The sequence below is a fragment of the Dromiciops gliroides genome, chromosome 2 (genome assembly GCF_019393635.1).
Source record: "Dromiciops gliroides isolate mDroGli1 chromosome 2, mDroGli1.pri, whole genome shotgun sequence".
Lineage (NCBI taxonomy): Eukaryota > Metazoa > Chordata > Mammalia > Microbiotheria > Microbiotheriidae > Dromiciops > Dromiciops gliroides.
In genome coordinates, this window is record NC_057862.1 from 586,515,954 (window position 1) to 586,528,447 (window position 12,494).

The following is a 12,494-nucleotide window of genomic DNA, read 5'->3' on the forward strand; positions in this document are numbered from 1 at the left end:
ACCACTGTTCAAAGATTAGAAAAGGGGGCAGAGCCAAGATGGCAGAGAAAAGGTAGTAACCTCTTCCAGCTCCTGACAGTCACTCCAAAAAACTTCAATTAATGCCATAAGAAGATTCCTGGAGCAGCAGAACTCACAAAAGGATGAGCTGAGATAATTTTCCAGCCAAAGATGGCTTAGAAGGTTGGCAGGAGGGGGCTGCTGTCCTGGGGTGGGAGTCAAGCCCAGTCCCATGACCATGCCAACACAGATCCAGCCCCAGGCTGACCATGCCAGAAAAATTTACACCTGGAGCCTCTGAATTAGCTATAGTATTGGCATCTTCTGGAACTAAGCTCACAGTCTGGTGAGAGGGTTGAGCAGTTGGCTGAGGGGAGATTACAGGGGTCTCTGCTGGAGCTGAGGCAGAATTCGGTTGTTCTACCCCAGCTGAGAACCAGGAAACAATCTTGAGTGGTGGCCCAGGTTAGGGAGGGGCACAGCCTCAGGTTCACTGGAGCTATCAACCACAGCAAACAAAATTTTGTTGCCTGGTTGAATAGCAAGTAGGCTTGGGGTTATTTATAGACCAGGCAAGTGAAGAACCTGCTCCTCCTTAAATCATACTACCTTGGACCCCCTGAAGCTTGGGACAAAGTTTATCCTGGAAGCAGTGCCCCACTTTAGGAAGTAGTTAAAAGTCAAGAAATAGGCTAGGAAAATGAGCAGATAGAGAAAGATGCGGGCCATCGAAGGTTTCTTTCGTGATAAGGAAGATCGAGGTGCACCCTTAGAAGAGGATAGCAACATCAGGGCTCCTACATCCAAAGCTTCCAAGAAAAATATGAATTGGTCTCAGGCCATAGAGGCCCTCAGAAAGGACTTTGAAGATAAAAGAGGCAAAGGAAAAAATGAGAGTGATGCAGGAAAGTCCTGAAAAAAAGTTAACAGCTTGAAAAGCCAAATGGAAAAGCTCTCTGAAGAAAATAATTGTCAAAGATTAGAAAAGAAAAGGAGATTTATTATAAACTAATGCCCCCTTTTGTTCTCAGTTATCAGAGTAGGAGTGTAGGGGGAAATTATGTGGTTAATCAGTTATAATTCCACCACATTGGTTTTTTGTTTGTTTGTTTTTGTGGGACAATGAGGGTTAAGTGACTTGCCCAGGGTCACATAGGTAGTAAGTATCAAGTGTCTGAGGCCAGATTTGAACTCAGGTCTTCCTGAATCCAGAGCCAGTGCTTTATCCACTGCACCATCTAGTTGCTCCTGATTCCACTATGTTATAACTGAAGATTGATTCAAATATAAATGAAGAAATGAGGTAAGATGAGGGTAACTCATGTTTCTATAATTTAAAAAGTATTTTCCTAATAACAATCCTAGGAATGAGGTAATACAAGTATTATCACCATTTTAAACCTTAGGACTCTGAGGCATCTAGAATTTCTCCAGGTTACACATCCAGTAAGTACCAGAGCTAGGATTGGAACTGACTGCAATAAAAGTAGCAGTGTGGGATAATGGATGGAAAGTTGGCCTTGGAGTCAGAGGCCTCAGTTACTGTTTCATCTCTGACACAGATTACTTAAGTCATACAACTTCTTTATGCCCCAAGCAAAATTCTTTAAGACTATAAGATATAAATAAATTGACAGTCTGTATCAGCTGAGGGTTGTGAGAGACTCACTATGAGTCTCTTAAATGGTTAATCTCACAGATCCAGGCTAAAATAATAATTATGGCTTCATTGCATATCAGTTTTGATGCACTGACAACTACGGTTGAAATAAGAACAAAAGTTATTTAGAAAAAGATGAGAAAAACAACCTTACATATTTACACAGATTGTTGTTTCTTTTGATATAAGGAATCTTTATGATTATTTTTTGCTTCATTTTGTGTTAGTGGGTAGAAGGGAGATGTCACAGAGACTAACCTAATAGAAGAATTACACTTGAGATTTCAGAAGTTCTTGATTTGTAGTCTTATGATTTAGTAATGAATGTTAAAAATGCAAAATTTATTTAACAATAAATTGTAGGGTGGAGCCAAGATAGCATAGTAGGAAGTAATGCAACTGAACTCCCATGCACAGCTCCCAGATACATCTAGAAAATTAATGAGACCAAATCTTGACAGGGAAATCCAAAAAGTCACTGAGTCCTTTGCTGAATGACATAGGGGGAGGTAGAGAGGTTTGCAGATGCCAGTTACTGGGTCAGGGTGGGTGCATGCCACAGGAATGCTCTAGCTCCCAGGGAGAGGCTTTGCAACAGGAAAGAGTAGGTTCCAGACCCATACTGGGGCATTGTAATGGGGAAAGATGTAAACTGGCAGCTTCGTTGCCTATTACCCAATTCTGGGTAGATCCGGCATGGACCGAGAAGGGGACCCATGCACAAGGGTAAGGATCCCTGGGCATTATATTGAGAAAGGAAGAAGTTCAGAAGCAAGTATCAATGGTTTGACTCAGACCCTAGGAGCGGATGGGTTGTCATTTCTAGCATCTAGTCTAGTCTGCAGAAGAAAAACCAGGGCAAGAATCCAGACCAAAGGGGAGCTAACAGTTCTCTCATTGAAGCAGCAGAACTACATGTCTGGCTGCTAGAGGCCTAATTCAACAGCATTTTATTCTTATTCATATCCAAACCCAGGTCAGGAACTTGCAGAACTCATACCAGAGGGATAGCAATCAGACTTTACACTGAATGCTTACAGGTCCCCAAGTCTGCTTCAGCATGCAAAGCCTCAGAAAAACAATTTGAGCACAAATTCAATTAGAATTCCTGAAAAACTTGATGCAAGAGCTTAAAAATTGTTTCATAAATGAAATGAGATCACTTGAGGAAAAAGTTGGAAAAGAAATTATAGTTATAGAAGAAAAAACTGGAAAGTAAATTAACAGCTTAGTCCAAGAGCTAAAAAACTTTACCCAAGCAACAAACTCCCATTCTGGGACCAAATAGACACCAGGGATATGTCATGAAGCAGCAAGAAATATTGAAACAAAATCAAAAGGCTAGAAAAAAATAGAAGAAAATTGAAATATTTCATAGGAAAAACAACTAACCTAGAAAACTGATCATTTTTCAAGAAATAATAAAAATACCCAGATCTCTTAGAACCAAAGGGCAAAGTGGAAATAGAATCCACCAGTCATCTCCTGAAACAACCCCCCAAATTAAAACTCCCAGGGCATACTAGCCAAATTTCAAAGCTTCCAGATCAAAGGAAAAATACAGTCTAAAAGAAAGAGTTTCAGGTACCAAGGAAAACATAAAATGGTAAACATGAATGAACAATGATAAAGAATTAAACAAAGATAAACTGCTTATATTCTTTTTTTTCTGATAAAAGTATTTTATTTTTTTCCAGTTGTTTATACAAGCTTTCCAATTTCAGATTTTTCTTCCTCCCCCCTCCCCTAGACAACAGGTAATCTGATAGTGATTTTATATCTATATCTATATCTATATTGAGATATATCTATCTATCTATCTATATATATATATAATAACATTAAACTTATTTCTGCATTAGTCATGTTATAAGAGAAGAATCAGAGCAAGGAGGAAAAACCTCAAAATAGAAAAACAACAGCACCAAAAACAACAGAAATAGTATGGTTCAATCAGCATCTATACTCCACAGTCTTTTTTTTTTTTTCCTGGATTTGGAGATCCCCTTCCATCATGAGTCCCCTGGAATTCTCCTGTACCATTGCATTGGTGAGAAGAATCTAGTCCATCACAGTAGATTAACACACAATGTTGATGATACTGTGTACAGTGTTCTTCTGGTTCTGCTCATCTCACTCATCATCAGTTCATGCAAGTCCTTCCAGGTTCTCTGAACTTCTCCTGCTCATTGTTTCTTACAGCACAATAGAATTCCATTACATTCATATACCACAACTTGTTCAGCCATTCCCAAATTGATGGGCATCCTCTCAACTTTCAATTCCTTGCCACCACAAAAAGAGCAGCTATAAATATTTTTGTACATGTGGGTCCTTTTCCCCTTTCCATGATCTCTTTAGGAAAAAGACCCAAAAGTGGTATTGCTGGATCAAAGGGTATGGACAGCTTTATCGCCCTTTGGGCATAATTCCAAATTGCTCTCCAGAATGGTTGGATCAGTTCACAGCTCCACCAACAATGCATTAGTGTTCCAATTTTCCCACAGCTTCTCCAACATTTATTATTTTCCTTTTTTGTCATTTTAGCCAATCTGATAGGTTTCAGGTGGTACCTCAGAGTTGTTTTAATTTGCATCTCTCTAATCAATAGTGTTTTAGAGCATTTTTTCATATGAGAATAGATAGCTTTGGTTTCTTTATCAAAAAACTGCCTGTTCATATGCTTTGACCATTTCTCAATTGGGAATGACTTGGATTCATATAAATTTGATTTAATTCCCTCTATATTTTAGAAATGAGACCTTTATCAGAAGTACTGGCCATAAAAATTGTTTCCCAGCTTTCTGCATACCTTCTAATTTTGGATGCATTGCTTCTGTTTGTACAAAACCTTTTTAATTTAGTGTGATGAAAATCATCCATTTTGCATTTCATAATATTCTCTATCTCTTGTTTGGTCATAAACTGTTCTCCTTTCCAAAGATCTGAAAGGTAGACTATTCCTTCCTCTCCTAATTTATATATGGTATTACCTCATGTCTAAATCATGTACCCATTTTAACCTTATTTTAGTATAAGGTGTAAGATATTGGTCTATGCCTAATTTCTGCCATACTATCTTCCAGTTTTCCCAGCATAAACTGCTTATATTCTAATATAGAGTATACACATGTCCCCTCTGAGCCCAGTTAAGAGGTTATAAAGGGAATCTATAGATAAGGCTGGGGAGTGGTTTTGATCATAACTGAAGAATGGAAAGAGTGAAGAAGAAAATGCACTTCGAGGGGAGGGAAGGCAAAGGAAGGTCAGGGAAAATTAGATCACATAATTAGGGTTCAAAAGTAGACATCTAATACAGACATGGAGGAAATGGTGGGGTGAATTCATACTTTAGCCTCACTCCCATCTCAATTGGTTAAAGTAATAATAATAACAATAGCATTTATATAGCCTCTACTATGTGCCAGGCACTGTGGTAAGTGCTTTGCAAATATTATCTTATTTGCTCCTCATAGTAACCCTGGGTGGTAGGGTTACTATGACCCTCCCCCCCCCACACACACACTTTACAGTTGAGGAAACTGAGTCAAAGGTTGTTTTTTTTTTTTTCCTTTCCTTAAGGCTTACATGGCTAATAAGTGTGAGCCCAGATTTGAACTTGTGTCTTCTGAATTACAGGCCCAGTACTATTGTAAAAACTAGCTACCTTAAACAAAGGAACAATGCATTTGCTCTCTCTCTCTCTCTTTTTCTCATATACACATAGACACAGAGTTGAGTACTAGATTAAAGTATTGTATTAGATAGTCCTAATTCTAAGGTTGAAAGGCACAAACTTTATAAACTCATTTTCACTGTATCATTTTCCCAGATTCCAATCCCACTTTCACATATGTGTCATGTATGTACAACAAAAACCATGTTGTATAATATAAACCCTGGTTTTTAATTTTGTGTGGGTGCACTGGTCTAAAGTTATAGCAAGATTTTTTTAATCAGTGTCTCATAAAACTGCCCTCTGAACAAGTTGATTATAGCAGCATTTCCAGTTTTCTTTTTCACTTTTTTTGTGAGCCAGTCTTTGAGAGTTTAATATATATTTTCATTCACAAGTTGTAAGATGTTAGTTTCCCTTTGCTAATTTCAAAACTATTTTTATGATTTAGAGCTTGTTTGAAGTAAGTGTGATCTTTGCTCACCCTGAAACAGATGAGGATTGCCACTTCCTGTAAGTTGCTATGTAGACGTGATAGTAATCTTTATAATTGTGTAACAATGTTCTTGTTCTTAAGTTTTTGTGAAGATAAATTTAATGGTTTATTTCTCTCCTTTTCCTGCATTTCTTTAGTTTTATTTAAACATTAAATCAGTTCATATCTAAATTTCATAACTAATAATCATAGATAATCTTCTTAGAAGATACTGTGGATTGTATTTTATATAATATAAACCTTGATGGTCCTTTTCAAATTTAAAATCCTATGGTCTTACCTTATGTTTTCTTAAAAGGCTTCCTACCACCTTCATCCTACGTAATGGTAAATCTGAAATTCATAAGGGATAAGTGCTTTTATTAGTCATTATTTCTAGTCCAGTGCTATTTCTCTGGGCCTTATACATGACATTAATGTCAGTCAGTAAACCTTAGTAAGAACCTACTATGTGCTAGGCACTGTGCTAAGGGCTAGAGGTACAAAGAAGGGTAAAAAGAAACCACTTCTCTCAAGGAACTCACAGTCTAATGAGGGAGACAAGATATAAACAACTATGTACAAGCAAGATGTATACAGGATAAATTGAAAATAATCAACAGAAGGAAAAATATTAAAGTGATTGGGAAAGGGTTTTTTTAGAAGGTGGGATTTTTGCTGAGACTTGAAGGAAGCCAGTAAGTCATTTTTTTGTTGTTTAGTTGTTTTCAGTTGTGTTTGACTCTTCATGACCCCTTTTGTTGTATTTTTGCCAAAAATACTGGAATGGTTTTCTATTTACTTCTCTAGCTCATTCTACAGATGAGGAAACTGAGGCAAACAGGGTTAAGTGACTTGCCCAGTGTCACACAGCTAGTGAGTGACTGAGATCAGATTTGAACTCAGGTCTTCTGACTCCAGGCCCACGACTCTATCCACTGTGCCACTTAGCTGCCCTAGTCAGTCAACAGACTGACTATTATTATGAAGCACCTGCTCTTTGTCAGGCACTATGCTATTCACTGGGGATACAAAGAAAAGTAAAAGGCATTCCCTGCTGTCAAGGAGCTTACAGTCTAATGGAAGGTAGAGTTGAAGAAAGAAAGTATTCCAGGCATGGGGGACAGCCAGTGACAATGCCGTGAGTCAGAAGATGAAGCATATTATCTGAAGAACAGCAAGGGAGGCAGTGTCACTGGATCACAGAGTACATGGGAGAGATTAAGAAGACTGGAGGGGGATGGAGAAGGAGTGAACTGAGCTGAAAGGCTTTTGTTGCCAAACACTTTTATACTTGATCCTGGAGGAGACAGAGCCATTGGAGTTTATTGACTTGGGGGTGAGAGTTAACATGGTCAGCTATGCTTTTTAGGGAGTATGTGGGTTGGGGGTAGATTAGAGAATAAGAGAAGAGTCATTTAATATGCTTTTGGTCTCTGGCTGTCATGTTGAACTAGATATTCCCCTAAAACTCATGCAACTCCTCCTCCAGCTTGTTCTATTGGGGACATGACTACAACCAGTAGCTCATTTAGACACTGATAGTTGAATAGCATTATAACAATCGTAGCATAAGTTTAATAAAGTTCTTCAAGGGTATAAAATGCTTTGAGGTAGAAACAAAAGATATCATTCCCATTTTAGAGATGAGCAAACATGAGGCTCTGGGAGATTCAATGATATCTCCATGGTCACCATCGCATAAGGACTAGAATGGGTATTTGAGGCCAGGCCTTCCTGGCTCCATGTGCAGCACACCGGTGACTCACCGCACCACACTGCCCATCACTTTTGTTTTAAGGCTTCTCTGGTACTAAATGTTTTCTCATGAAAATATTTTTGTCAGCATTAATAAGTAAAAAAAAAAATTGTCCTGGCCTTGAAAACCCCAAATATACTCAAGAGTGAGTGAAGAAATAGAATAGGATTTTTACATTTATATAACACTACATCATTTTCAAAGTGCTTTCACATACCTGATTTCATCTGAGCTTCACAACACATCAATGAAGTGCTAATAATAGTAATAACTAGCATTTCTAAAGCACTTTAAAATCTGACAAGTACTTTACAAATACATCATTTTATCCTCACTAATTACTCTGGAATGTAGGTGGTATTATAATCCCCATTTTACAGATAAAGAAATTGAAGCTAAGAAGTTGTGGCCTGCCCAGGGTCACACAGCTAGGAAAAGTCTGGGGTCTGATTGGAACTCAGGGCTTCCTGACTCCAGGGCCAATGCTATATATCTACTGTTCTACCTAGCTAAACAAAGTGCAAATATTAGCCTTTGTAGATTAAAAGAAAAAACTCCAAAAAGTTGTAATTTCCGTTTGATCAAATAATTAGGAAGTGGGAAAGCCAGGAGGTAGGTAGGTGATAGAGCAGAGAGTGCTCTACTAAGTCAGAAAGATCTGAGTTCAAATCCTGCCTATGTACTACAGTGGCTCTGGGCTAATCACTTAACCTTTCTTAGCCTCAGTTTCCTCATTCTAAAACAAGGATGATAGATAACAACAGCACCTACCTCACTTCTAACTGCTAATGCAATGCTGTTTCCTACAATTAGACCGTGCTGCCTTTCCATATGCAAATGTTTATTAAAGTATAAATGTAAATGTGTGGAGCAGGGAGAACTGGCAAAACTGGTTAGGAGAGGCATGGAACAGTTCAGTAGAAAAATCCTGAACTTTAAATTGGAATAATCTAGTTTAAAACCTTAGCTCTCTCACTTAATAGGTATGTGATCTTAGGCAAGCATGTAGTCTCTCCCAGTTTCATTTTCCTCAAATGTAGAATGAGGGTGATAATATTTACTTTACTTACTACACAGGACTTTGAGAAATGATCTATGCAAACTTGAAAGTGTTATGCACAAATGAGGATAATGTGGGTAAAATGTGAACTGTTATCACTGTCATAACAGTATTTGCTTTCTCCTTATATCCTGAAGTAAGCAGCCAAATTATATAAAATGTACTTGATTTTTATTATCTAGAAGTACAGTCAGTAATGCCTGAAATTAATTTTATTTTGTTTTAGGAGCACTTCTTGCCCAGACTGTTTCAAGCCAGCCAGAAATAAACAGGTAGAAATTTTCTCTTCTTAGTCTCGTGTGGGTTTTGTATGAGCTGAAGGTTCACTGATAATATAGGCCATTTATATAGTATTTTAAAGGTTCCAAAGTACTTTACATTTATTATCTCATCTGGGCCTCAAAACAGCCTTTGAAGCAGATTCTTCAGATATTATCCTTCTGTTAGAGATGACAGAAATGAAATGCATGGAGCTTAAGTGACTTGGCTATCTTCTCATCTCTGGCATCTCTCATTAGCCTGTGTATCGTTTTTATCTGTGTATCTCAGAGTTTCACTCCTGTTAGCTCAGGTTTGAGTCTCTACTTTGCCCTGAGCAAATCACTTAAATTCCCTGAAATTCGATTTCCACATTTTTCAAATGGGAATAGTAATAGTTTCATCACATTCACAAAGTTGTGAGACAAGTCAGTGTGTGTGTGTGTGTGTGTGTGTGTTTGTGTGTAAGAGAGAGAGAGAGAGAGAGAAATGCTTATAGTTCATCATATTCCAGTGATTCAATGATATATGATTTCACTCCTGTGGGTATCTCCTCTCCTGATGCAGAACATAACCCCTTCGTACCTTAGAACAGAGGCATCACACGTTTTGGGGCCTGAACCACATTAAAACATAATTTGGAAATATTTAACAAAATATATAAAAGTATAATCAATGGAGGCAGCTAGGTGGCGCAGTAGATAAAACACTGGCCTTGGATTCAGGAGGAACTGAGTTTAAATCCAGCCTCAGACACTTGACACTAGCTGTGTGAGCCTGGGTAAAGTCACTTAAAAACTCTCACTGCCCTGCAAACAAAAAATAAACCCAACAAAACAAACAAACAAAAGTACAATCAAACAGATAATATTAATTTGTGGTTTTTAAAGTTAGTATACAGCCCAGAAGAATCCTTATGGATGGTTTAATGGTCCTTTTTTTGTATTTGAGTTTGACACCATTGCCCTAGAACATGGTCTTTACGCATGCCCGTGTCCTAAAAAGAATCATCAACTGATAGCCAGCCTTTGGATGGTTTGTCAAAACTTAACTAGGCTTATCCATTGACATAATCCTGGCCCCATACTCAAAGCCTTTCCAACTTGCTAGGACCTAATAGAGCTTGCATGTCCTAGGAGAACCCTGCATCATCTTCATTCTACTGTGAGTCATAAGAATAGGACTTTGTTGGGGAAATAAAATATATTGTTGAAAGATATTTATTCCAATTCCTTGTTTTTTTAACCCTTGTGTATAGTTAGAAAGTTGTAGAATATATACATTCTTATGTTTATAACACTTTCTGAGTCACCTAATGTTAAATCAGTATCATAATTTCAATAATGCTTCTATTACCCATCATGGGAAATAAAATTTGATTCTAATACAAAGGTTCCATCATCTAGGATTATACTGGATCAGTGTAACAGCCACATTTCAAAGTCTTGTGTAATGTTCATTTTCTAGAAGTTTATAATTTTTTTAATCAAATCTAAAATTAGATTATTTCACTTAGGGAAATAAGGTGATAGAATCTCATTATGACTATACTTAAAAAAATTTTATTTGTATAGACTCATTATTTTTTAGTTCTTACCATCTTAAATTGCAAGTACAGTCAATTCACAGGAACATACTACAGTGAAACCATCTATAGTAACTTTTCATGTACTAGTTACTTACATAGTTTAATGATGTGACTCAGACATTTTTACATAAATTACTTTACTGAAATACATTTTCAATTACTTCGAAGTTCTCTTTACTTTTCATAATATGTACATTGAGTCCAGCACCTGTCGGCCTTTTAACTTATGAATAATTGTCTAGTTTTAGGATCATAGATTTAGAGCTAAATGGGACCATAATCCCTAATCAAAGTCAGCCTGTGCATTTTAAAATTTAAAATGTTGAAGCTCATAGAATGTAAGGGGGGGAGTGATTAGATTATAAAATTTGTCAAATGTTTACTTTGGTGATTTAAAGGGGCAGTATGTCTATTAAATGTTATATTTGTTTTGTGCATCTAGCAGCTATTTTGTGTTTTTGAGTTTTGGATTGACATAGAAATACTTTGTCAAGTAATAGATTCAAGTATGTTTCAAAACAAACAGACCCAAAACAGATATTTGGCTTAGACTGAAGCCTCCTCTGATCCCTCATGGGACAGGGCAATACCTATGTGTCCTTAAAGGGTTGCCTGCAGAGTTGTAATCAGCTAGAAAGGCTTTTCATCTAAATCCAATGACTATAGGATGAGGCCAACTTAGAGTTTGGAGAGGTTTATCAACTGAAAGTTAGTCACCCGTCAGGTATTTTATTTTGACTGTAACATCTACTAAGATGTGAAGTGGTTTTCTTCAGAAAAAAAATAATATTTCTCTGAAAACACTCATCAACAAAGTAGAAAATGAAGATTCATGAACTAGTATGCAATTTTAAATATTCCAGTTAAGAAATTGGGAAGAATAAAAGAAGAAATAAAAGAAGATAAATAAAAGAAGAATGCTTAGAAAAATTAGACAAGTCAGTAAGGTAGAAAACAGTAAGACTATAGCCATGGGTTCTGCATACCACTATGGCCATAATCTTGACTATCTTCCTACCTGAGAATGGGATTCTACCCCCTGATGCCATGCTAGCTGTGACAGACCAGTTTGGGCCTTATCTTGCTTGACTCCTGGACTCCCCCCACATTTTAGGAATGTCTTTAGCTCTCCCTTCCCCAGCCTCCTCTTAATTATTGTCTTCTCAAATTAGATTATAAACTCTTTGAGGACTGTGATTGTTCTGCTTGCTTAAAAGCTGACTTTGAAGACAAACATTAAAAAAAAAAATCGAAGATCATGGTAGCTGGTCCCATCTCTCTCTGGCAAATAGAGGTAGAAGAAATGAAAGAAGTCTCAAATTTCACTGCAGACACCAACTGCAGCCATGAAATTAAAAGTTGTTTGCTCCTTGGAAGGAAAAGGATGGCAAATCTTGAGACATCATCTTACTGACAGGTCCATATTGTGAAAGCTTTGGTTATTCTGATAGTAATGTATGGCTGTGAGAGTTGGACTATGAGGAAAGCTGAACACTTCAGAATCAACACTTTTGAAATGTGGTGCTGGACAAGGCTTCTGAGACTCCCTTGGACAACAAGGAGATCAAATCAGTCAGTACTTAAGGACATTAATTCAGACTATTCATTGGAAGGACAAATACAGAAGGTGAAGCTTAAATACCTTGGCCACATATTGAGAAGACAGGACTCATTGGAGAAGACTCTGATAATGAGGAAGATTGAGGGCAAAAGGAGAATGGGGCAGCAAAGGATGAGATGGATAGTGTCATGGAAGCAGTGGATGTTAGCTTGGACAGATTTCAGAAGATAGTAGGGGATAGAAGGGTCTGCCATGCTATGGTCCATGGGGGTCATGAAGAGTTGGATAGGACTGAAAGAATGAATAATAAATTTGCATCCTCAGTGCTTAGCAGAATTTCTAGCACACTATAAGAGCTTAATAAATATATTATCTATAGAAATAATAAGACTAAAACATTATATCTGACATATATTCAACAACTAATAGAATCAGAGATAGGGATTAGACAGGGACT

At 37.3% G+C, this 12,494-nt stretch overlaps 1 protein-coding gene across 3 annotated transcripts in view; it reads left to right on the top strand.

Annotated features, from left to right (window-relative positions):
* The window catches only part of PUS10 (pseudouridine synthase 10), a 106,107-nt gene that overhangs the window by 65,467 nt on the left and 28,146 nt on the right, over window positions 1-12,494 (top strand). For all 3 annotated transcript variants that reach the window (XM_043985407.1, XM_043985408.1, XM_043985409.1), the window contains 2 exons: window positions 5,788-5,849; window positions 8,857-8,902. In XM_043985407.1, coding sequence (XP_043841342.1) covers window positions 5,788-5,849; window positions 8,857-8,902 — 108 coding nt within the window. The remainder of the gene's footprint in view (window positions 1-5,787; window positions 5,850-8,856; window positions 8,903-12,494) is intronic.